Genomic DNA, 26,291 nt, shown 5'->3' with positions numbered 1-26,291 from the left:
TTTCTGTTTTATCCAAAAAAAACAATTGTTAAGCATTAATTACAATTATATGACTATGTATGTATTCAATTATTATAAATCCTTATTCAAACCCTGATCAATTACCTATAGAATATACATTTAATTGAACTAATAAATAGCTACTATATTACATTAGGTTCCCTTATATTATTAAATTCTATCCATATGATATTACATATCCCATATTTCTCATTAAGGTATCCTTGATAGCTGGTTGTAATTCTTTTTTCATGTAAGTTGTTAATAAAGTTCTTATCCCTTTTGTAAATATATCCTCCATTTCTCGAGATATATCTTCTACCTCATCCAAGTCATCGTCTGGTCTGAATAATTTGCTTCTTTCGTAGTTAACTCTATTGCTGCGTGGTTCATAAATTATATCCCAGTTGTTATCTGCTGATCTACTGTCAGATTTCTCCATATAGGGCTGCTCTAATCCAGGTTTGAAACTAAACTCATCAGATCGCCTTCTTCGTCTCAAAGGAAGGTTGTCCTTATTTCTAACGGAGTTCCGGTTTATATATTTCTCGCAGCCATACGCATAAACGCTTATGAAGCCGGGTTCGACGAATTCCGAATCGGTTTTAACATTGAACTTCCCGGGCTGTTGGTTTAGAGGTCTCGTATGAAAACCGATGCCCGCTTTGCGTAAACGCAAGATCATATTGCAACCATTACTTCCAGGATGTCTTGGGTAAGCATCTGCAGAGTATGGGATATCATATGGACGTGGTTCCGCGTAATTTCTTCTCAGATTGCGACTCGGTGGAAGATTCCGGTCCAGTTCGTTGGCGTCGTACAAGTCAACGTTACCGCTAATAGTAAGATCGTGGAATAGAAGCATCGTGTCCAGTGAAATGTTCCGAGGGTCGAAGTAACATTTCTCTACACGCACCCAGTTACTATTCTGCGGTAGTCGTACACGCATCCTAGTCACATACATGTCCACAGCAGCTGTTCTCATTTGTTGATATAAGCTGTAGCCGTTGAGGTCGATGCTTTGACTCTGAAAATAATTCACAATCATATAACTTTTATATTGTGCATCTAGACATCTTTAATATACACTCCTCGCAAAAATTAAGGGAACATAAAAAATTTTGAAATTTTTGGGTGATTTTCAACAGGCTGTATTTAAGTGAAAAATAATCGTACAGGAAATTTAAAAAAAGGGTTTTGAAGCTTGAAAACTCTAGTTTTCAGATTTTTTGGTGAAAAAATTTTTTGAGCTCCGGTTTCCATGCAATTCTTAAACAAAGCTGAAAATAATTTTTTTCTAAATTTTCTAGGTTTCGTTTTTCACTCTATGGGCATGGAAAAATTTTTTCGAGCTACTCCATTGTATAGGTCTCTTAGCGTGTTTATTCAGCTTCAAAAATCGCTTTGGATGGCTCAATTACGACCATTTGTCTCCGAGATATCGAACTTTGAATGCAAAAGCATCCTTTTCCATTCAACTGCTAATATCTCTGGAACTACTGGTCGCACAGCAAGCGGGCGCGGCAAATCTGAAAACTAGAGTTTTCAAGCTTTAAAACCCTTTTTTTAAATTTCCTGTACGATTATTTTTCACTGAAATACAGCCTGTTGAAAATCACCCAAAAATTTCAAAAATTTTTATGTTCCCTTAATTTTTGCGAGGAGTGTACGTAAATATTATTTAAAAAAATAAGAAATTTCAGCATGGATTTTGTCATTTTAGTGACAAAATAGACCTATTTTTCTAATTTTTAAATTATACCAGAGTCAAATTAGCAAAATTTGTAATTAAAATTAACTCTTTAAGATTTAAATTTTCACATGTTAGCCCCTTTCATATCATAAAAATATTCAAACAGCTAAATTTAAAAAATACGGAAGACCTTTGGGGCATGTCTGTAAAAGTAGTTAGTTCTTTCATAGATATTGTTGCTCCATATCTAGCCACTATTTTTAATAAATGTATTGATAATGGCGTTTTTCCACATTTAATGAAATTTAGCAAATTAATCCCACTATTTAAATCAGGAGATAAATTTGAGCCAGGGAACTATAGACCTATATCTATTTTGCCAGTTCTAAGTAAGGTGTTTGAAAAGATAATGTTAAATCAAATGTTACATCACTTCAGGGTTAACGGACTGCTTCACAGTCAGCAATATGGTTTCACCGCCGGCAAGTCTACCACTGACGCAGGTGTTGCGCTAATGACACATATTTTCGAATCTTGGGGGAGGTCACAGGATGCACTCGGAGTTTTTTGTGACCTATCAAAGGCATTTGATTGTGTGGATCATAAAACGCTTTTGTACAAGCTCGAACATTATGGTATAAGAGATAATGATCTAAAATTAATGAGAACTTATTTAGAGGATAGGGTTCAAACTGTAGATATTGACGGTGTAAAATCTAAGGGAGCTAATATTAAGATGGGCTCCACAAGGGTCAATCTTAGGCCCCTTTCTCTTTTAATCTACATAAATGACCTTCCCTTTATGGTAGAGAAAATTGCAGATATAGTGCTGTTTGCGGATGATACTTCGTTAGTGTTTAAAATTGGACGTCAAAGTAATCAATTAGACGATGTAAATTGTGCTATGTCTGCAATATTAAATTGGTTTACATGTAATAACCTATTATTAAATTCCAGCAAAACAAAGTGTATAAAATTTACACTTCCTAATGTAAGACTAATAAATACACAGTTATTGCTTAATGACGAAATAGTAAATTTTGTTAATGATACAGTTTTTTTAGGTATAACAGTGGACTCGAAATTACAATGGGGGCCCCATATTTCAAAATTGGCCAGTAGACTCAGTTCTGCTGCATATGCAATTAGAAGAATTAGGCAATTAACAGACGTGGCGACGGCTAAACTTGTATATTTTAGTTATTTCCATAGCATAATGTCTTATGGCATACTGCTGTGGGGTAAAGCAGCCGATATAAATACTATATTTGTTTTACAAAAGAGAGCCATACGTTCTATTTATGGTATGGGTTCAAGAGAGTCATTACGTCAGTGCTTTAAAGACTCAAATATCCTCACAGTTACTTCACAATACATTTATGAAAATATTATGTATACACGGAAGAACTTAGCGAGTTTTAAAAAACTCAAAGACTGTACAAGTAGAAACTTACGCAATATAAATAAGCTTATTTTACCTAAATGCCGTCTGCACAAAATCAGTAATTCATTCTATGGTAATTGCATAAGATTTTATAATAAACTGCCGGAATCTGCATTAAATCTGACAGAGAGGCAATTCAAATCTTATATTAAACAATTTTTATGTAAGAAATAAAAAGACGAATTCATAGATGACAACATATCAAGTAAATAATTAGTTTATTAGCATACAACGTTATAATTTTATTTTCTCATTGCTTTCTTGATTTAATTGATTAATTTTAGAAATATGAAAGCGTATTGGTTTTTTGTATTAATTGCCGCATGCATTCTTATGTAAAATGTGAATACTATAACTATCAGATGGCAATTGTGAGTAGCTTTGACGTGGTCTAGTGTTTTGAGTAGTCATGCTCACTAAAATGTCCAGACTTGTGGCGGCGTGGTGGGCCGGGTCATTGGGCGTATGGTCGAGCGCAGTGATGGCTGGCTCATCCGTCATACTCGTGAACGGGTGCTGCTTAGTAGGGACTGGTCTGCTCTAATCACTATGACTGATTTCCTCTTATTAATTGTTTAACCAGTTGGTTATGTATTCAATTTTTTTTTTTTTTTGAGTATTTAATTGAATTAGTGCTAATTGGTGGTTTGTATTCACACAATTAAACTTAAAAATGTAAAATAATAATAAAATTATTTAAAAGAGCATCACGCAATCTTGCTCGTTCTTCTTGTGATGAGACAGCTTTCCGAACGAGCGGTAAATTAAAAAAAATGTAATGACTTTTCAAAAGTGCTTCAATGTAAGTTTATTTGAATAAATGATTTCTATTCTATTCTATTCTATTCTATTCTACTGGAATCGAACCGCGACATCTCAATACGTCATACAACATACCCACTATTGGACTATAGTAGACCTGGACATCATTAAAACGTTAGACTAGATATGACTATTCACGAAAAATCATCGCGTACCACAGCAATGTATTAAGCATCCACTAATTACTTGTTATGATTTCTTTAAACTACAAGGATGGCCAAAAATTCTTTACCATAATTGACAATTAATAAAGCAAGAGCCATATGAAGTATATGTACATAAAGTTTTCTTTATCCATAAATGAGTTTGGATTTGATTCTCAATCGAATCAATTTGTTGATTCATCTCATAACAATGACAATGAAAGTATTGTTATTTTTATCTCTGCAAAATGATGCTGGATATATTCCAATAGTAATGTTGATAGTATAGAGTCAACAATCTAAAAGTAATGCGCGTCTAAAATTCTAATGATACAGGTGATTCTTTTAGGAAAGTTTTAGTAGATATTCTCAGCAGAAAATAATAGAAAATATTATTTGTAGTCTGTTCTAATTTAAACAAACTTGTAATTGATCGAACCTCAATAAAATCTATTCATATTAAACATATCCTACGAGTATGTGTACATCGATTCTTGAGTACATCATCCATATTTCAAATTGACCCGTCACCCGTATCCAATACCAAGGCCGGATCACAATGTAATTTACGCGCTCCAGAAGTACAAAATAATCGATCCGACCATTAGATAGTCGGCTAATATCCAATAATAGTATAAATAAAAAATCGATGAAATGTTTCAATTTATTACTAAATTCCTTCAGAGAGTGTTTCTGTGATAATTGTAACATAAAACAAAACATTGATATTTATCTAGTAAGCATCCTTACCAAAGGTGTATCGAGGTTCTTTGGTTGATTCCTTTTTCTTCTCTTTAGTTGGTCAAGTGCGGATTCTAAACGAGCTGAGCATCGTTCTCCAGCGATCGGGACAGTCGTTAGTGGGGGTAAACCAGCGGAGCCGATGCCGTGGGCTGATGGTCTGCCGTCGAACCGTTTTACTTCGAACAGAGGAAGGAAACGCGACTCTATAACATTTCAAACATATTGGTTAATAAAACTAAATATATAACTACAGTAAGAAAAGTTTTCGACTAGCCACCCCATACAAGCGAAAGATGTATAGGAAGACCCCTACTAGATGTAACTATGACTTCTGTGACCTATTATGTGTTGCAGCAGTGGATATAAGAACGTCAAGACCATTCCTTAGGGGGAAAGGGATGGTTAGTAATTGGGTCTAACAACCGCATTTCTATCAATATATTCTATCAGGTCGGCCTCCACACAGCTCTTCCTAGAAACCATCGTAGTTAATTCCTGTGAAGTTCATCACGATGGGCTAACTGACATGCTTTCATCCTCTCCTATCATTTATCACTGGTGCCCCGCCAGTGAATATCAATAGCGCAGGCAGAATTAGCATTCCTTTCATTTTTAAATTACTCGTCTATACTTGATGTATGCAAAAAATTGGCACGCAAAGAGATGCTGATTACGACGTCTGTAACAAACTATGTAATTATCATCTAAATATAGATACTAATGCATGTTTATGGCTTGTGTTATCTGTATATGTACATTATATTTAGTAAACAATCTTATCTTTTTATTGACTATATGCATATGAACGAATTGTGAAATCCTTGGGCTTCCAAAAATGTGGCCTATTTACAAGTAACTTTCTTATCCAAGGCTACTTTTTTTAATGAATACAAATTAAATGGAATTCCGGCCACACTTACATTATACACTGGTCGGGCGCCAGTAAATTATGATAGATGATGATGAAGACAAGTCAGTTGGCTCAGAATGAATTCATTGGAAATTAAACAAGATAGTTTCCACAGGTGATCACGTCTAGGTTGACCTAATATTGCATGCAATGGGGCCACTAGAATCCATTACAAACAATTCCTTGCCTTACTGTCCAATTGCTTGTCAAAAGGCTATTCGATCAAGAAGGACCATGAAGGGGTTTTTTCACTGACGGAACACAAGTGAGAGATGGTAAATACTACCTATTATAGAGTAAAGGTAGATACATTTTGTGAATTTGTAATATCTACTCAATTTTGATTGTCGAATTTTTGGAAACAAGATTTTTTAACACATTAGATTATTGAACATATGTAATTCTACTAATATTATCGGATAGATATCGAGTTACTCCCATGCTTGATTGATATCAATCTATTTTTTAATATGTTTATAACTACTCGGTACGCGTGGATATTAGGAATAAAAATACTAATGAAATAGTCCACTTCTGCATAGTATATCAAGATAAAACATACAATACACAAAATTTGAACCTTCAGGAATGCAAATGTAAAATCTGCATGCAATTTAGTGCAGTACTTTAAGTGTGATGCCAGAACAAACATATAGACGGACAGACAAAAAAGCGATTATCTGTCCACTTCCGAACATAGGCCTCCCCCATAGACTGCCATAAGGAACAATCCTGAGCCACCTGCATCTACTGACTCCCTACAGTGCAGTGGAGGGGTCGTCCTACACTCTGTTTTCTCGTACGGGGTTATTATTCTGGTGTTATTATGCGGTATTTATTAATATCAGATTTTTTAATAGCTGCAAATGAAATAGTGTAGTTAACGTTAATGATAGATGAGAATGAAGCAGATCAGTTGCCCCATTTCGTAACGAACTTAATAATTTTTTACTATGATTGTTTAAGGGGGAACCATGTGAAGGTCAATCTGATAAGGTATATTGCGAGCAATGAGGCCATTAGACTCCATTACCACATTATAAAGAATTACTTTACTAAAAAAATCCTTTCCATTCTATCATAATCAGTGAGGTAGATACAAATAACATAATACCTATCAGTCTAAATAATTAGTGTTAATACTTACTACACTATAATTAAATGATTAATGATAATAACATATTTTATAATTAATTGCTGCGTGATATTAATAAGGGCACTTACGTAACTACTGGAATAAGTCGGTAAAACTGATATAAATAATTATAATACGGACTCACTATATTCATATATGACTTAAGATGGGTGACAATAATCCTATTACCTAATATTAGAGGGGGAGGGGGAAAAGGGATTGTTAACAATGGAGTTTGACAGCCCCATTGTTAGCAATATGCCTTATTAGGTCGACCTCTACGTGGTTCCCCCTGGAAACCATCGTGAAGAATTCTTGTTGAATTCGTCACGATGGGCTAACTGACCTATTTCATCCTCACCTATCATCCTTCACTGGTGCCCCGCCGGTGTATACCGATGGCGCGGGTGGGGCTACCATTCCATTATCATCCATTTAAAAAAAATATAAGAGGGGAAGGGGGAAGGGATTGTTAGTAATGTGATCTACCAGTCCCGGTGCTAGCAATATAACCTTACAGGCCGATCTCCACTAGGTCCCTCCTGGAAACCATCGTGATGAATTCCAGGTGTATCCGTCACGATGGTCTAACTGATCTGTACTTTTTTTCTCTCACTGGTGCCCCGCTAGCGTATATCGTAAGCGCAGGTTGAATTACCATTCCATTATCATCCATTTAAAAAACTACGTAATATTACAAATATGAAAGTTTGTAAAGATGTTTGGATGTTTATATACATATATGTATTCAAAGATTTTGTTCTTAGTGTGTATCTAGTATGTAGACTAGGTTTATAATGAATTAATGTAAACTAGCCTTATTAGTTATGAATAATGAGTGACAGAAACTATGTTCTAGTCTATGGAATGAAAACTGACATTATGAATCTACATTGAGAATAGTAAATAGAAACATGGAGAATTAGAATTAAAAATTGCAATGATAAAAAGCAGTTGTTTAAATTAACATAGTTTCAAATTACATAAAATGCTTGTGTGTTTGTTACTCAATTATAATTACATGGCTAAACTGATTTGAATGAAATTTGGTACACGGATAGATTATAGAATATAACTTATCTGGTTTCTATATTACACTCTAACTGAACACATAGTATACTTAATAGTCTAATTTTTTTATGCAACTTAGAATAGCTGAGGGCCTACCTAATGGAAAGTGGTAACCGTCGCCTATAGACATGAACAACACCATGAACAAAATAGAGTATAGTGTTTCGCCCATGATACATACCCCCTATGCGTTGCTATTCTTGAGGACTATGGTATTGTGCCTCTGTACCATGCAAATTCACTGCCATATCCCGCCCTTCAAATCGAAACACAGCAATGCATGCAAGCACAACTGCTCCACAAGAAGAAACACGAATGGGACAGAGGTACCCAAGCAAACTAATTTTGTACAAAGTGTCTCTCTCTGATAATTCACGAACGCAAAGCTGAGGGAAACAACTTATATTTATAATCTTTATGCTAGGCAACTTTAACTCCTTGAACTAATTAAAACTACTTATTTTAAATATAGTAAAAAAAACTATATTGTCTTTATAATTACTCAGATATTATTATTTTTTTGTTGAAAGTTACGTTATCTGCATGTGATGGTTTCCATATTGCATTCTGTTTTCACTTCTATTGTCTTATGCTCAGTACCATGAAAAGAGTCGTGAATGTAACAGTACTGTCCAAGATTAAAATGAGTTATTCATTCAATTGCGCAAGTGTATAGGCGGTAGAGGATCTACCTTGATTAAGTACTTATCCATACAGTACAATAAAGATATATTCTATAGGTCAGTCCTATAGTTTACGATGTTTTAAGATTTATGTTTGTAATAAACATCACATTCTTCGTTGTACCTATATGATAGTACAGAAATAAATAAACATTTACGAATTAAAAAAAAAGTCATGATCAATCTTGACATAATTAGTACTTAGATAGATATGAAACTAACGCAAGAATATAAGTATCATAATTAATGATATTATCCCATAAAAAAAACCTACTTGTATTATGGCAAAAACAGTTGTTTTTAATTTAAAAACTAAATTATTAAACTGATTTTGATTCTGTATATCCTTTCAGATAAAAAAAGTGTTTACTAAATTTTGTGACAGAGTTATGAGAGAACAAACATAAAAAAATATAACGAACGAATTAAGAATCACCTTCTTTTTTAAGTCGGTTAAAAATTGGTTCACAATTGACGAAGATATCGCGTAACATAGGCTCGATGACACAAAATATACAGCGTTTCTCGCTTGTTTTCAAATAGGTAATAAAGTGAGTATAAAAAAGTACAAACACGTAATTTTTTTAATAAACCATTAATGTCCATGTCAAAACAACATTTAGGTTTAATAAATGTTTGCTACCAACGTATACGTATACGTATACTTATTATACCTAATTTAATGAAGAGTATCTACAATATTATGACTGGCCAGGGAAAGCGTGAGAAATGTAAAAAGTAAGCGCATTTCTAAAGTAAACCGTGTAATCTCCGGCTTTATTAGGTATTTGTATTTGTTTTGGTGCTATTCATCGTGTTATTGTACCTACATACTGACTATTTATTTATAAGATAATATGATCATAAGTCCATTGTTTCTGCCTACCCTAATGGGAGATAGGCGTGACAGATATGTATGTATGTATGTACAAAAAAAGTTATAAATAATATAAGTAGTTATAATGTTATTTATCTTGTCTATACTAACGCTACCTATATAGGTATCGTTAGTATAGACTATATCATTTAATTGTACTTACGAGTAGTTATCATTATCTGCATTGTTTTCTATTGTAAACTATGTTATATACTTAGTATATGTTACATATTTAATAATAATGGAAATAATTAGTAGATATGCCATTTGTATACAATCCCTTAGAAATGGTCATTAAAAGTAATATTATTTTCAAATTCTCCCTAATCGACGGTTTAATTGCGAACAAATTTTGTTGAGTCTTCAGAATCAACTTGTATGCTATTAAAATTAATGAAACAGTATTTATGCACGGCTATTTGATCACAACTAAATACCGACAAGTATAGAGTACACTTGACTCTTGGTTGTCTCTATTTAGGTACTTGCCTCCTAAGAATAGGGAATTACGTACCTCTTAAGATAGATAATAACATAGATTATTATTAATACTATAATGAGTTCTTATTATTCAATATCAAGTATCAATCATCATCATCATTTCAGCCATTATGCATCCACTGCTAGACATAAGCCTCCCCCATAGACTGTCATAAAGACTGTCAAGTATCAATATTTGAATAATATGCTAAGTAATTTTGTTTTATTCTAACAAAGTATAAAAAAATATTATACATCATAAAACTCACCCTTTCCCTCTTCTGGCAATTCATTGTCACTAGCTAATGCCGTTTTCGCAAACAAAATGAACATCCACCAAAATTTCACCATCTTCACCACAATACATAGACATCAAAGCAAAAGGGCTGGCCGAAAATAATACAGATCTCCTTTGATTCGAATTCGATAAAAAAAAGTTGTAACTGTTAAAAATGGCGCCAAATGAGTCGACTTCCTATCACCGCGAAACCGAAACGTGAAATAAATTGCAATAAGCAAGACGGTAAGAAGTGCAGTCTTTGGAAAATAATCCCCGCTCGACTCGTAGCTAAGGTTGTCAAGATTGTTGGCTTCTTGATGTTGGTTTGTGTTTTGCGACAGGTGTTCATGGGTATCTAGGATAAAAGGTACTGTGAACTGTAAATGGCGAGACGATAGTTAGTAGAGCGAAAATGAAGATGTTCCCATTGTTCCTGTTTATAATCTTCAAGTTATTTTGGGTAAATTGAATATTAAATTAAATTAACTGCGATTCATAATGGATTTTTTTTTTATATAATACTTTATTGTGTATGATTGCCCTAGCGATAAGACAGCCTTTTTTACCTTTATGTATATATTTTAATCTGTATTTATGTTACTGTATTTCACTTGAATTAATCAATTGTCATTGCATATTTGTATGTTTCTGATGCAATAAAGATGTAAATAAATAAAAATATTTGTGATAGGAAATAAAGATCATTAATAATGCAACCCCATTGCTAGCTATATACCCCGCCAGTTGTTACCTATAATTCCATAATTAATCCTCCTTAATTTCTATATAAATTATATAAAGTATCAATTAAAAATTCCTTGAAATTAGACACATAATTTTAGCAGATATCTATGTAATTTATAAATTTAAAATAGATAATTAACTAATTAGATGTTTGTATCGCGGACATAATAATCCTGTACCTTCTAAAAATACAGTTACCGTAAAGCCCAGTGCGATGACATTATTTTTTATCTAAGACGACATCATCTCTCCGGTAGGTAATGCAAGTAGACTGTAACGTAATTATAAATAGAAATTAGGTTAATGCGTAAAAATTACGGTCGGGTTAGGTTGAGTGACCTCGGGTTCATACACTATGCTTTTGTTCTCGCATCACAATCCTTATCTACCTTATCTATAATTAAAAGTCAACTACATACACATTCTTTATTATGAGGTGTCATCATCTCCCAAGATTACCTTATTTAACTATCTAGTCATATGTGTACCTATAGCCGTGTAGGTCCTGGTATAGAATGGGTCACCCCTTCCTTCCCCGTGAGTGTTGTAAGAGGAGACTAAGGGAACTAAAGTCGAGGGCTGGGCAGCAGCGTCTCTTTTAAAACATCATTAAAGGCCTAATTGCGGTTGCCAACCCACCTGCCAAGTGTGGCTACTGGCAATACCCCCAGTGGTAAACACCATAAGGAAAGGGCCTCCGGTCCCCGGCGGTTCCGCTATTTTATGCATTGTAGGGAGTTAGTGGATGCGGGTGGCTCGGGATCGTTCCTTATGGCAGTCTATAGAGAAGGCCTATGTCCAGCAGTGGACGGATAATAGCTAAAATAATGGGAATGATGTAATCATCATAAGGGCAATCCCTTAGGATTGTTAATAATGGTGTCTAGATGCCTCATTGCTATTATCATCCTCTGTAATGTCGACCTTCACACTGTTCTTCTAGAAACCACCATAACAGCATTTGGTTTTTTTTTATACAACTTAGAATGATGACAAGCCGGCAGTTATATAGCGATATTTTATATAGCGATTCAGGTGCGCGGAGTCGCGGGATACAACTAGTAGTGCATAAAGGAGAAACTATCTATTGATTGTGACTGACATCAACACTAATCGAAACTACCAGGCACTGGTAAGTTTGAAATGCTTCGCTAAAAAAGGAAGGTACGGAGTTACCTAGTTTTCTTATTGACACTTAGGTTTTTTTACGATTACAAATTGTTTTTACTATTTAGACAGCAGACAGACTAACATTCGTTACGTCTATTGTCCCATGCTCAATTGTCCTAAAAATAAATTGTATGTAGTAATCAGGGTCGCAGCCCAGTCCATTGTTTTAAATTGCATTTTTCTTATGAAATTTCCGTGAAATAGACCAAAATTTATTTGACGCAAGTGTTACCATTAGATTATATTAAAATATGAACTAATTCACGTAAAGTAGGTAGGTGTGGCATGTTACGAAACATTGCATTGTTTTTATCAACAAATAATACAAAATATCTGAAACTCTTTTCACATTTCCGTACACGAAATTTGGTTGATATATTATTCGCTTGAGAGAACGTTGCGACGTCGAAGACAATGGAGATGGTATTTCATTATTAATGAAGTCAGCAAATTTAACCCAAAACAAAAATTTCTCTTAATTATTATTTATACTAATTTATTACCATCTAAATTGATTGAAAGCATTTTAAATCTAACTTCATTTTAAGACCTTCAAAGACCGAGAGTTTAATTTTATGTCTGAAACAAAAATCTTTGAGTGTCAATTTTTTTTATAACACAGGTAGCATACATGCATACAACTCACCTAATAGTAAGTGGTTATCGTAGCCTATGAACGCTTGAAAGACCAGGATCATTACACTCGCGTTGCCTACCCTGAAAAAAAAAACCTTTTTATTCGTTTTTTTTTTTTTAAAACCTAGTCTAATGCCTAGTCTGTTGAGAAAACCTCGACAAATAAATTAAACTTCTGACTGCTGATGATTTGCTTCTGATATAGATTTTCCCAAAAGGGTTTCTCCAAAAAGGAGTTAAAATATTTCTGCATAGTCACAAATGTGCACGTGATACCATTGATATTGTAAGTGTTCATTGGCTCTTTGTATCTTATTTGAAAGTCTTTTCTGTCGACTCCCTTTGGAACCTCGCGATAAATAGATATTTCTGCAATATCTTGCATATCTAAGAATAACCCACTGAGATTAATCAGAATTTTGTATTCATGATGCTATAATATACACAATGATAATTATAGGTAAGTAGAGTATATAGACGTAGTGTAATATACTATATAGTAAGATTAAAAGATATGAGATGAAACCAAGCCAAACACACGACGGTCATACGAACAATGTCATCATTGTATCGTCATTGTGCAAGCGTGCCGGGAGCGCCGTCCGCGTCCGCTGATGGTGCAAGCTGGCCACCATTGTGAGCGAACAATGGGGAAAGCCACGTCCAGGGTATAGCACACGGCGGCTGAGCTATTAGAGGGCCACGGAAACAGCGGCAATCTGTTCCTTAGAGAAAAACGTTTACTCCCCCCCGCCCCCCTCCTCAACTACTTCACCTATAGGTTAACGTTTTTCTATTTGAAACCGTTATAATCTACAATCTATATTTTGTAATTGACATATTTATTAAAGAAATGTTGCTTTTTCTATATATTAATTTATTTAACAATAAATATTGGATACATATTACAATAATAAAATAGATAACACACACACACCAATAATAGAACATCTAATAAAACGGATATCTTTTGAGAATTTGCTAACAAACTGCACCTAATATTCCCTAGCGTCCCCTTACTACTTCCTTAATAAAGTCGCCTGCTACTGTACCTGCTAGTTGTGTAGACTTGAGACGAGTTTCTATGAAGACCTAAATTACTTATTACCGTCTGTACATATACATGTATTATGCCACTTTTTCTCCCTCACTGCACCCCCTTTATCCACTTAAATATCATCCTCTTCTGCTTTCCTCAATTTGGTTGTTAGTTATTCGTATATTTCCCCACGTTCACTTAGCAATGATTTGACTCACAATAGGTACATAAAAAAAACCTAGCTAACCAAAACTATACTATCAATTTTATTATAAGATTGCAATTAGTAGAAGACCATTGTTCGCTCGTTTCCAAGCCCGACACAAACTATTTCTATTATTCCAGATTATGCTATTGTCGTGTTAGAATTGAAAAAATCCGCATCCGTGTGTGTAAATATAACAATCATGGACTATTTACTGCTATTATGGTCTCGCTATTGATTGTATGAGCTCCATAATAACATCATCAATACCTTTTTTTATTTTATAGCTAACTATAGGATTTGAAAAGCCCAACTCACTTTAGTATACCTTATTGTAAATCTAGGATAAACAGGATTATAATAGACTGCAGCGCTGATAATAATGCTTATGTGTTCCAACCTTCCATTCAATACTTACTATTTATATTTTATTTATAAAACTAGTTTTTGCCCGTTACTTCGTACGTAATGATTTCAGAATTAGGAAAACTAATGAAACAAGCCACTTCTAGACGGCGTATCAAGATAAAAACGTACACCAGTTTTTAAGTTACAGATTAAGGAATATAACTGTGAAAACCTCATTCAATTTGATGCAGTAGTTTTTGCATGATGCCAGACCAAAGGTACAGACAGTTTTGTTATCTACTGGTTTTATAAAGATCATTCATATTATTTTTTTTAAATATCTGCTATATACAGTTATCATAGGGCTATAAATTAAAATTAGCAAAATTAGAGAGATATGGGGTCGATTCTGAGGTGCTAAACCTATCTGTAAAATTTCAATTTGATATCACGGCATAATCTTTATTCTAAAGACAAATATAAACTATATTTCTAATAGGTTTAAGTCAAAGTTTATGATGGTCTATAAAATAGTATTTTCGCAAAACTAATTTCATTTGAATTAAAATATAAAGTATAGTGCCTCAGAATCGACCTTATTGAACAAATTCGTTAAAAGGTTAATCTATACGGAACCTCCTAACAATATGAACAACAGCAATGACGTAAATGTAACGAAGTTCGTGTTATGGATTGTTAACTGCTCTTCCAAAAGTCTATAAATATGTCGTATGTGGAGTACAGGCCACATATATAATTTATAGTTTTTATATTATTATTTACCAAATTCGAATTCGCATCTCTATTGTTCCCTTTTGGCTTCCCTTCACGGCTCTATTCTTCTAAGTTCTTAAATTCTAATTTCTAATATACATAGTATTTCCAATTTCCATTCCTGGTTTCCTTTGTTACCCACACCATATTTATTTGTTTATTTATAAATTATATATGCTTTGATAACTAACTAAAATATGAAATTCATGAAAAATGTATCACATTGGACTCTTCATAAGACATGAAGTAGATATGACTTGACCAAACTACGACCATCGTTGATGTCTTTACAAAGTATCCACAATTAAAATGTTAAAGACATCAACGCATAAAAATAAAATACCTTTTTAATAAAACCTTTTTAAAAATACTATTCATACTGTAATTTTTGTATGTTACGGGATATTTTCACCAATTCACCACCGCTTTCGATTATTGATTTGTATTCGACAAGATTGATTTCTTGTCGCTTCCATAATAATTTTGTTATAATTTAAGTCTGTTTTCTTAAGGTATAGTCATTTATCTGTAATTAACTCACTCTTGTAAGGGCGTTGCCCTCTGTTATCAAGAGTTTCTAGTATAATGTAAGTACATTATACATGGAAGCCTATGACGATCTTGTTTTGTTTCGGAGCAAAATGACGATTATTTTTAAAAGATCAAAAAAAATCTAAAAATTAAAAATCTAAAAGAAAGTTTATGCTAGAATTAGTTATTGAGATTTTTGGATTGCACTCAAACCTTACTAGAGAGAAATTTTCTATAAAAGAAGTCTGCTTGGATATCTCTGTCTTACTCTTGTTTTTACCATGAAACAGCTGTGCATGCATGACTGTGTTCTGATTTGAAGGATGTGATAAACCAGTGAATTTACAGGCTACAAAGACATAACACCACAGCCTTCAATAATAGAAACGCAGGACGATTACCATAGGTATCACAGAGCCCATGGTGCTATTCATATTTATAAGCGACATTAAACGCTTTCCATCAGGTTATCCATTAGATCGTTAGCTTGATTGCCATTCTAAGTTTTATAACCAAAATATATATATTTATATATAAAAAATTGATTATTTGATAAGTTGTTTATTTTAATCAACTAACTAGTGTTATGCACTTCTGCAAAATAACACCTAATTCAACAAAAACGTTTTAGTAAAAATATTATTTGTAAAAATTACTCCTGTACTTATTTTGTATTAGAATAGGCATTTGTAATATCAGGTAGCACTCCGATTGGGAACCTCTGGACATTAAGGGCAGGTAATATATAGCAATATCTATATAATGTACTTACAATATCAAATCATATATTGGTCCAATAACAGATAAATTAGATATCAATTATCTAATATATAATATAGAAAAGAAGAACCCGTTCGTAATGAATATAAATATCCGACTGGTAAGGGCGATAAAGCAACGGATGATCATCAGTGTCCAGAAGAACTCAATATATAGATATCGGTTATTACTCATATCTACTGGATATTAATGGCGAAAAAACGTCATCACCCAATTTGATTTCGCTTACACAAGTTGAATCATGCTCTTCATTTGGCTATATTTAATATGCTCGTTATTAAGTTTATATATTGATATTGCAACTGCAATACATAGATATTGCTATATATTACCTACCCTTATTTTATATTGTTTTTTTTTTTTATTTTATCTATCCACCAAGAGATGACGCAACATATATAATTTTCATTCGATCTACTTAAATTATTAAGAACATTGACAAGAGACATCAATTCAAATAGGTTTATAAGATATTCGACGTTTTTATGAATAATGAGCGTTTGACGATACTGATTCAATTCCTATCAGGTACAGAAATTTCTTTATGAATATTTATTTTGGCAATAACTATCTATTACTAGTATGCAAGCAAAATAAATTAAACCCACACGGAAGACGTCTGTTAAAAGTAATCAACTAAAACTGTCAATTAAAATTGATGTGATGAGTAGGCATGGGTAATATCCACACTGCACTGATATTTATATATTGGATTTCTCTGGACATTGATGGCAGAAAAAAAGGTCATCACATTTCGATATCGCCCATACCGGTCAAATATCTTTATTAATTTCGATCGAATTCTTCATTTTGACGTTACATATTGGATGACACACATTTACCACATTCATAATTAAGCCAACATATATTGTAACTAAAATATATAGATATTGCTATATATTACCCAACCGTAGTGATGATAATAGCTTATTGTAGGTAGGTATATATCTACTTTCTTAGTCTTTGGTTATATCGTATAAATGACATTGTTTGTTTGTGTGCATGTATATACATGCCACTGTATATTGTGATATGTGTGCGTGTGTCGTCCATCCAACCAACCAAATCATCCAATCCAATCCGAAATACTGAATTCTTATATCGTTTCGTAGATAAATGAATTAAATTACAAATAGAATAAAAAGTGTAGTTCAGTTTAGAAGGTAACAAGTTATATTTATTTGATCTGTGGTCGTTTTAGTCTGCCTAGCCTCTTTGACATGACGTATTTACTTGCATAAATTAAGTGAATCCTTTACCATGATAATATATCGGACAAGGTGAACGTGAAGTTCTCATTGTAAAACAAAAGGCACCGTCCTTCACACATTAGTAGCTAGATTAGAGCATCACTTGTTTGAATAACTCGTTATCTGCAAGTCGACGATAGTGTAGAGGTGATTATAGTTATGCTAACGATGTTACAATGCATGTAAGTACGCAATAAGCACTCGTCGCGCGTTCAACTTATATACTATCGTTGTACAATAAGTCACTAACTTATTTATTTCCTTTCCTCGATTGGTGGTGGGTTCTCCGTTGCCGTAACAGCACTATGCAACAAATGTAATAGCTTACTAATTAATCATTAAGTAATCAATTAGTCATGGCCAATGCTAAAAGTAGACTTAAGGCACCCAAAAGTGCACCTACAAAGTCTAGGGGTCGTGGTAGACCAAAAAGTGGTTTGACAGTGACCAAAAAGGCAGTTAAATCAGTCATGAGAAGAAATATCAATGGGAAATCTACGGTGAGTGAAGATAAAGTGCAGTTTTTACTCCAAAATGGATCATTAATGAAGGAAATAACAAATGAAGCATCAAAGAGTAAAATTGAAGTGATGTTAAATAGCAGGCTAATGAGTAAAAGTGGTAGAATTAGGAAGAAAAGTAAAGATCATTTGAAGTTAATAGATAATATTTTGAAGAGTGAACTAATGATTGAGGATATAAAGGCAAGAGCGAAAGCGTCTAGTGCAAATAATAACAATGATAGTGAAACTAGTGACCAAAATGAAACAGTGTCATCATCAAACAGCATCATACCAAAGAACAATGTTAAAAAAACAGCTGTAGAACCAAACAAGAAACTGAAAAAAAATATGAGATGTAAGTCTAAAACAACAGAGAAAAAATCATCAAAATGTAAGACCATGGTTAATAATGATCTGTTACCATTAATCCCTGTATTTCAGTGCCATGATTGTGGCAAAACATTCAACACAAAATCATCAATCAGCAGACACATGTATATACATCTTAATTTAAAAACTCACAAATGCAATGTTTGTTCGAAGAAGTATCGCAAGAAATCAAATTTGCAAGCACATATGAGGCAACGGCATCTTGACACAGTTCCAGCCAGCCAGTCAGAGCCACAGTATGAAATGTGCCATATATGTGATACAACACATGAAACATTGAGTACACATTTATCTACTCATATTGGTAATGATAATTTCTTACAATGTGTTTATTGTGATAAGAAATTCTCTAATCATGTTATACTTGTACAGCATGAGAAGCAGCATCTTGTTAATGGTGGGTTTCAATGTACTATTTGCAATATGAGTTACAGTACTAGTACCCTGTTGGATATGCATATGAAACGGCATTTGAATATAAAACAATACATCTGCCAGTACTGTGGCAAGGAGTTTCTGAGGATTAACTCGATGCGTAGACATGTTCAGGTGTGTCATGCTGGATTAAGGATACAATGTCCAATATGCAAGAAAAATTTAAAGGGACATCTCTCTGAACATATGCGAGTGCATGAGAACAAACGTCCCCACGAGTGTGCACAATGTGGGCAGAGGTTTACACAATCCACCCAACTAAATGTTCACCTCAGGTCTCATACGGGTGATAGGCCATATCCATGCAGGATTTGCGATCGCCGTTTCTCTCATTCAAATGCATTAATCCTACACATTAGGCGACATACAGGAGAGAAGCCATTTCAGTGTGCCATGTGTCCATTATTTTTTTCCCAATTACCTCACATGAAAGCACACATGCGCAACATTCATCGTAAAGAAAATGCATACAAATGTCAAAATTGTAATCAATTTTTTAAGTTAAAGGCCCATCTGGAGAAACATATTACAACCTGTGTAATAGGTGACAAGGAACCAAACTTTCAAGGGAACATTGAAGCCTCTGTAAAGTCTGAAGAGATCGAAGTTGAGTCAGTTATGAGTCTATCTCGGATGAGGTACCTTTTGGCACTACTGCTCACTATGATCGCCACGAAAGCCAAACTCAAATATTTAGGTGCGTACATTTTTATTTAAACCAATATTTTTACACAAAAAATAAACCGACTGCACTGTTTTTGATTGTGTGGAAACAATGCTTACTGTGTGTGTGTGCGCGACAGTAACGAATTCATTTTTTTTTTAAATAAACTCCAGTACCATTTTTCAGTTGATGTTTATAAAATTAAAGGCCATATTTTTTATATAACAAATTTTCACCTACATAAGACATCAACGGGTTTCCACGATACCTACTCCATTATAATATGTAATTCATTTTCACTGACAAGGTTGAAATAACCAATTGTGCACATCATTAAGAATGAGTGTGAACAATACACATACTTAATCAATATACATGCCTAATTAATGTAAAGTGTGTTGCAATATATTATTGTAATACATTTTCTGTAACTAAATTAATTTTTATTTATTCCAAATATATTTTCTTTTTATTTTATTATTGAAGATTAAGTTAAATAATAAAAGAAAAAGAAAAGTTGCAAGATGTTTAACAATATAGTATATCAATATACTATGGAAAAAATACTGATATAAAAAAAACAAATTAGTAATACAAGATGACTGTAATGTAATTAAATTATGTATGCTTATGTGAAGCGCGGCAATTGTGTCTGACAGTACATGTTTCATTGCGTAGCTTTATCATCATGGTTTTTATTCTAGCAACCATTCTTGTCATTGTATCTGGCAACATGGAGGTAACGACGTGATCATGGGTAATATTTTTGAGTGAGTTCATGTCCCATTTTGTTGTTAATATGTGGTGTTGGGTGGTGATGGAGCTGATTCGGTGGGAGGTGGGAATATGATCCTTATTTGTGGGGGAATAAATTTCAAATCTGCTTTTCTGATTCCGAATGAGTGATCTCAAGGTGGTGGTTGAATGCTAATTAAGTTTTAAGTGCATATTCGATGCAATGCTAGTTTGAATTATTTTTTTTATATTTCCTTATCTTTTATGGTTGAATTATTGTGTTAATTGAATTTGTACATAAGCTTCTGCATTGTAAATACTTGCTGTACCTAATGATATACCTACTTACATGTTTATTATAATTCCCAAGGTCTTTATTGTCTATTGATTACTAGGTACTATAAACTAGTTCTGTATTACAGTTTTACCGTTATTCATTTTAGGAACAATAGGTTTATAATTGATTTTGAATAACGTCAGTAAATTTATTGATGTAACTTTAATTATTTAATTACTATTACAAAATATAAAATTTTAAGTTTGTAAGAAAATAATATGGTAGATATTGTAATACTTGTCTGCTATATACTTAACTAAATGAAAAAAAAAACTAATAAAAATTAAATTTATTTATAAAAAATGTGATAGTAAAAAGAAGGTGCCTACTATGAAAAACGTTCCATATATCAATTATAAATACACCTTTATGGGAGAGGCCTATATTCAGCAGTGGATAGTTAACGGTTGATATGATGATGATGATAATGATATAAATTAAAACAGTTTTTATTTACTTCTATATTTTGTTCTAAATATTAAACACATTCATACAAATAATAAAAGTATTGGTATAAGTCAATAACATATTTTTTACATTAGGTTTCAACAAACGTTCTATCGACGATATACTCGTCGAATCTCTCGAAGGCATGGGTCAGATAGCATGCAAGGACGAAAGTTTGACGCCACTGCAGCGTCTAAAAACTAACATACAGATACTATTGAACGGTACCGTGCCCAAGGAACAGATGGAGAAGTTTAAAATGGAGAACAAGACCACAGAAGACATATTGGAACTTTTGACTGATGAACAGAAAACTACTTGAAAGGTTTTTTTTTATTATACTACTAAACATATGGTCCTTCTGATGGTAAACGGGCTCACCGTAAATTATGGACGCCTGTGACACTAGAGATGTCACACGCGCGTTTGCGACCTTTAAAAAACCTTATTATTCCTTTTTTGAAAAACCCCATGCTGGAGTCTTTAGTAAAAACCTCGGTGGGAAGGTTAATCCATAACCAGAGCATTTGCGAGAGGAAGCTCCTCTGAAACGGCACTGTGCGTGACCAATAATAATAAATAGAGATTTATTTAAAACACATACCTATAATTAGTTTTGTTATTCGTTTATATATAAAAGCTTATATAACTATTAAAATACAGCGTGTGTTAAATAAATATGATAACATTTAAAATCCTTCACCGTTTTAACTTCACCTCAGATTTTTCATAAATAGTGGATACTATTATTATATAAATAGTTTTAAAAATGTATACCTACATTTAGTATTGGATATGAGTGAAATTACAGAGTAGGAGGACGAATGACGACATAAGGGGTACAATGGATGTCACAGTATATTCTGTGATGTTTTTGGTGCTGTTCATGTCTATACGAGACGGTTCCTAGTTTCTATCAAGTGAGCCGTGAGCTTGTTTGCCATTTTAAATTAAGTAGGAGGATTCTAAGTTATGGAGTAACATAAAAGAAAATACGACCGAATTGAGAACTTACTTTTTAAAGTCGATTGAAAACAACATTAAAGGGTATTGTAGGTAATAATATTAATTTCAGAAACTACCATAATGCTTCCCGTAATTTCGGGGCCGAACGAAACAAATTTCATGTTAAAATTACATAATATGTACCGTTTAAAAATGTTAAAATATCGTTCCTTCGTACTTTTATGGTAGGATTTATGGCTAACGAAATGTTAAGCTCCATTTTTGGACCGATTTCGGTATGAACTTGATTCCGAAAATTCGGAATATTATTTCATGGTAGATCTACTGGTCTATGCGGAAGGGTTTTTTCTATCAATAAATAGTTTTCGTAACACTACTGTAAGTAAAAAAATGGCACGTTTTCATACAATATTAAGGCGCTTGCGTCATCTATTTCCGTCCAGGTTTGTAACGACCTTATTATGAAATTTCAAAAATAATATATATATTTTTTATTTTTTCCACAGAGACGACAGTGACGTGTCCGATTCGAGGGTTGGTGCAACTGAGCAATTTAGGTAAGGCGGGTCCTGCCTTATGCCATTGGAATACCAATACATTTGTTTTACTTATCAATATAAATGTTTATTGCCATTTCTTAACAGTTTTTACGTGAAATCTACTTAGATAATTTACATCACATATTAAGATTGTTCAAAAAATAAAACATTACGTATGTCGTTATACAGTTCTGAAATAAGAGTGTAAAATTTAATGCTTGCCGCCAAACAAAGTGATGAGTCCAAAGATATATAAAATTATTTTTATTATCTATTCAATACTAGCTTTTAAGATTCCGTTTGTGTTTTCATTTTGATATTTCTGAATGATTGTGCCATTGCATTGTTATTGATCTTTAATATTTGTTATAGAAGGAATTTTTATTACTTACTGAAACTTTTTTTTAATAATTATGTCTGATATTTTTTATTAAAATAGGTCACATAATATTTTATCTAAAGTGTCTCGTCGGGTTTCCTTATGACATCTGCACTGGCGGCTTTGTTGACACTAATACCTTTAATATATTGCTAGTTGTTGGAAATAATTTTTGATCAATATCAAACCTCTATCCGTTTTTGGAAAATGGGGGTTACAATCCCAAAGTTTATAATTATTTTTCTACGAAACTATGATATATATTTGAATAAAACCAAAGCGACATGGAAGCATTTATTGTTAAAGAATACGAAATAATTACTTGATGAGTGTAATAATGAAATTCCAGAATACTGTAATACGATACTCCAACTAATAAAAATAACGCCTTTTATATTATTATTTAGGCAGTTTTTTTTAGAAAACCCCATATTACATTTATCATTATTATGCTTACTTACATACATTTTTTTTATATATATGTTTCACCCATGTGTGATGGGTCTCATCTATGCAATTGTTATGTATTACAGTTAAATATATACTGAATATATGTTTTTTTTTTTTGGTAGATGTACATCAAGAATTAGCCGCTAAAAACAAACCCTATTTTTATTAAAAAAAAATATACATAATGTAAAGCTAATTAGAAGCTTCCATGTCGCTTTGGTTTTATTCAAATATCTATCATAGTTGCATAGACAAATAATTTTAAATCTTGGGGTTGCAACCCCCATTTTTCAAAAACGGTTAAAGTAGAAATTTGGAAATTTAAAAAAATTATATCCAACAACTAGCAACACTATATATTAAAGGCACCAGTGTCAACAAAGCCGCCAGTGCAGATGCCACGAGGAAACCCGGCGAGACCCTTTCTTTTTACTGAAGTTCATTTTTATTGAACGTTGATACGCACGCTAATTGTGAATGTTGTTTTATGTGTATTGTTTCTCTTAACCCAGTGCCATCGGTTGTTTGTTTGTAAATTATTTGCTAGGGGACTCAATTGTTATTTTTAATTTAAGTATCATTAATTGATATAACTAATATTAATTAAATTGTCGACGTGAGTAGTAAATTATTATTTATTATTAGCAAAGATGTAGGTTGAAGAATAGTGATAAGTATCGTAACAATATCCTATCTTTATATGTTATAATATAATCCTAAGTCTGGCTACGATATTGTATACCTACGTACACTTAAGGCTTGCGCAGACGGCCATTTGTCTGTAATTTTTTTATATGAGTATTGTAGCATGCAATTTTAGTTATTTTTGTTATTGGGATGAAAATAGAATGCCTATTCTAACAGTATGCTATAGCGGAGCACCAGTGGAGTGAGTCTGCAAACCACGATGGTTTCTAGCGGTGACCGCGTGGAGATCGACTTGACAACCCTTTCATATGATCCATTTCTAACAATATACTTACCCATATTGTTAGCAATGGCTTAATTACTTCCCCCCTAAACCGAAGTAGTCTCGTTGAATTTAAACGTCTCAGAAGACGAGGCAAAAATTTTGTATACGTACAAAATCTTCATATCTTTAAAGATTGTTTTTATCAATATTCATCAAATTAAACAAGCTTTCCCTAAGGAGACTAGTCAAAATTTTATTAATATGACATAAAAAAATAATAATGTTGTATAAACATCCTGGATGGACGTTTGTTATTCAATCGCACTTAAATGATTGAATAGATTTAAATTTGATGCATTTTACTAGACTATACCTATCCTAACTTAATATATAGAATGCTTTATATAAGGTTTCATGCGAAACCGTGGCATATAATTAGTAGGAAAACGTTTATTTAACATTTCATTCTAAATCAATCAAGCAAATAAGTGCTTGTAGTGAAAGTTCGAGAAATATTTAAAACTAATATGTTTTATGGAAAAAGTTGTTCAATTTTTTTTTAATCGTAACGTCTGGTAACCGTACGTAGCTATTAAATATCATAATCCGTCATTATAAAGACTTGTTTTTATCATGATAGAAGTGTAGGACGTCAGTAGCAATACATATAATATTTATTATGTAGGTGTGTAAGATTTAATTAATAATATTAAATCATATTTAAGTGACTGTGTGTGGTGTAGTGACATGCAAATTGTCTATGGTCTACGCTAATATGGAACTTTTTGTTTGCGGATAAAATTTCCTTTTTTTTTCCAGCATACGATATGTAAACTATTAGGGTTTGTTCTTTGCGTAAAAAAGTCCTTCATTTGTGCTGGACTTAATTCTCACTACGCATCACGCAAATCTCTGCCTCTGTAAACGAGGCAAAGTTATATTGAACTGACTGAATTAATATGTCGAAAGCAAAGTTAAACGTTTTGAATATTGTAATAGGATTGTTTTTGTTTATATGCAACTTGCTTATTCCACATTATTTCACAAGATTGCATTTCTAGTGATATTAAAAACCACTTCTGTTGTATATGCATTTGTTATATTTACTGATTCTTGAAAAATGTAATAATAATTATGTACCAGCTAATCAACATCTATAGACAACAGCATCTCAAAATTTTTAGAATACATGTTTTTATTGAATACTTTCTGAATTATGGGTTCTGTAGACGGTCAAATGATTTAAAGTCTAACAGATATTTATTTGTACAAATAGCAATAGATGTTTGCTAGATTCGAACCGCTTGATCTTCTATGAGCCTCATTAAACATCGCACTGATAAATTTCACTATAGTTCAGATCGAAACAACATAAATTGCAGCAAAAATATAGCTAAAACGTAACGTAGCTAAAATATGAGCGACAGTCCTTGGAAAAATTACAGCGAAGTGTAATTCTATGTGATCTTCTTATATGAAATAAAAGTATCCGAATACTGTCGCTTGTTTGAGTAGGACTTGAATTATATCACTAGCTATAGTTGTGAATGTTAATTTTTATTATATAAATATATATAAATTGTAACTTATACAAATAAGTCGAGCAGATAATGTGTACATACTTATAGAAAAATTCAGTAATGTTTTATCTGCGTAGATTTAGAAGTATTAGCGATATTGATCGTAAAACTGAAAATTTTAGCCAAAGAATTTCTCAAACCCGCCATTGATTTTATTATTTACTTATATGATTACATTAGAATTCAGAATTATG

General features: G+C 32.8%; 2 protein-coding genes across 6 annotated transcripts; one reads left to right on the top strand and one right to left on the bottom strand.

Annotated features, from left to right (window-relative positions):
• Window positions 1-38: 38 nt before the first annotated feature.
• LOC113521394 (uncharacterized) lies at window positions 39-17,902 on the bottom strand. Of its 4 annotated transcripts, none has more exons than XM_052894073.1 (4): window positions 17,769-17,902; window positions 12,843-12,913; window positions 4,853-5,049; window positions 39-1,027 (listed from the first exon to the last, which is right to left on the bottom strand). In XM_052894073.1, the coding sequence occupies exons 1-4, from the start codon at window positions 17,837-17,839 to the stop codon at window positions 179-181; spliced, it is 1,188 nt and encodes a 395-aa protein (XP_052750033.1). In that variant the 5' UTR covers window positions 17,840-17,902; the 3' UTR covers window positions 39-178. The 4 variants fall into 4 exon arrangements, with proteins under 4 accessions (XP_052750033.1, XP_052750036.1, XP_052750035.1 ...); XM_052894076.1 differs by lacking the exon at window positions 17,769-17,902 and adding an exon at window positions 16,502-16,549; XM_052894075.1 differs by lacking the exons at window positions 12,843-12,913; window positions 17,769-17,902 and adding an exon at window positions 10,272-10,591 and having other exon boundaries at window positions 4,853-5,022.
• A 40-nt stretch (window positions 17,903-17,942) lies between these two features.
• Window positions 17,943-25,864, top strand: LOC113521338 (zinc finger protein 37 homolog). 2 transcript variants are annotated; one of them, XR_008252736.1, is made up of 4 exons: window positions 17,943-19,784; window positions 21,366-21,595; window positions 22,743-23,248; window positions 23,995-25,864. XR_008252736.1 is itself a non-coding variant. In XM_052894072.1 (3 exons), exons 1-2 carry the CDS (start codon window positions 18,116-18,118, stop codon window positions 21,590-21,592), a joined length of 1,896 nt encoding a protein of 631 aa, XP_052750032.1. In that variant the 5' UTR covers window positions 17,943-18,115; the 3' UTR covers window positions 21,593-21,595; window positions 22,743-25,864. The 2 variants fall into 2 exon arrangements, 1 of the variants encoding a protein (XP_052750032.1); XM_052894072.1 differs by having other exon boundaries at window positions 22,743-25,864.
• Window positions 25,865-26,291: the final 427 nt, after the last annotated feature.

Source organism: Galleria mellonella, unplaced genomic scaffold (genome assembly GCF_026898425.1).
Source record: "Galleria mellonella isolate WM207_F2 unplaced genomic scaffold, CSIRO_AGI_GalMel_v1 utg19, whole genome shotgun sequence".
In the NCBI taxonomy this organism is placed as follows: Eukaryota; Metazoa; Arthropoda; class Insecta; order Lepidoptera; family Pyralidae; genus Galleria; species Galleria mellonella.
The sequence above is the reverse complement of the archived record's forward strand: the minus strand, read 5'-3'. Positions and strand labels throughout refer to the sequence as shown.

Excerpts from the sequence above, each read along its gene's own strand:
- LOC113521394 (XM_052894073.1), bottom strand. The coding sequence starts at position 17,839 with ATGTGTGAAGGACGGTGCCTTTTGTTTTACAATGAGAACTTCACGTTC. Across the intron at positions 12,914-17,768 it reads TTGTCCGATATATTATCATG|GGTAGGCAACGCGAGTGTAA; the intron begins GTAAAGGATTCA and ends TTTTTTTTTCAG. Across the intron at positions 1,028-4,852 it reads AGAACCTCGATACACCTTTG|AGTCAAAGCATCGACCTCAA; the intron begins GTAAGGATGCTT and ends AATTATTTTCAG.
- LOC113521338 (XM_052894072.1), top strand. The coding sequence starts at position 18,116 with ATGGCCAATGCTAAAAGTAGACTTAAGGCACCCAAAAGTGCACCTACA. Across the intron at positions 19,785-21,365 it reads AGCCAAACTCAAATATTTAG|GTTTCAACAAACGTTCTATC; the intron begins GTGCGTACATTT and ends TTTTTACATTAG.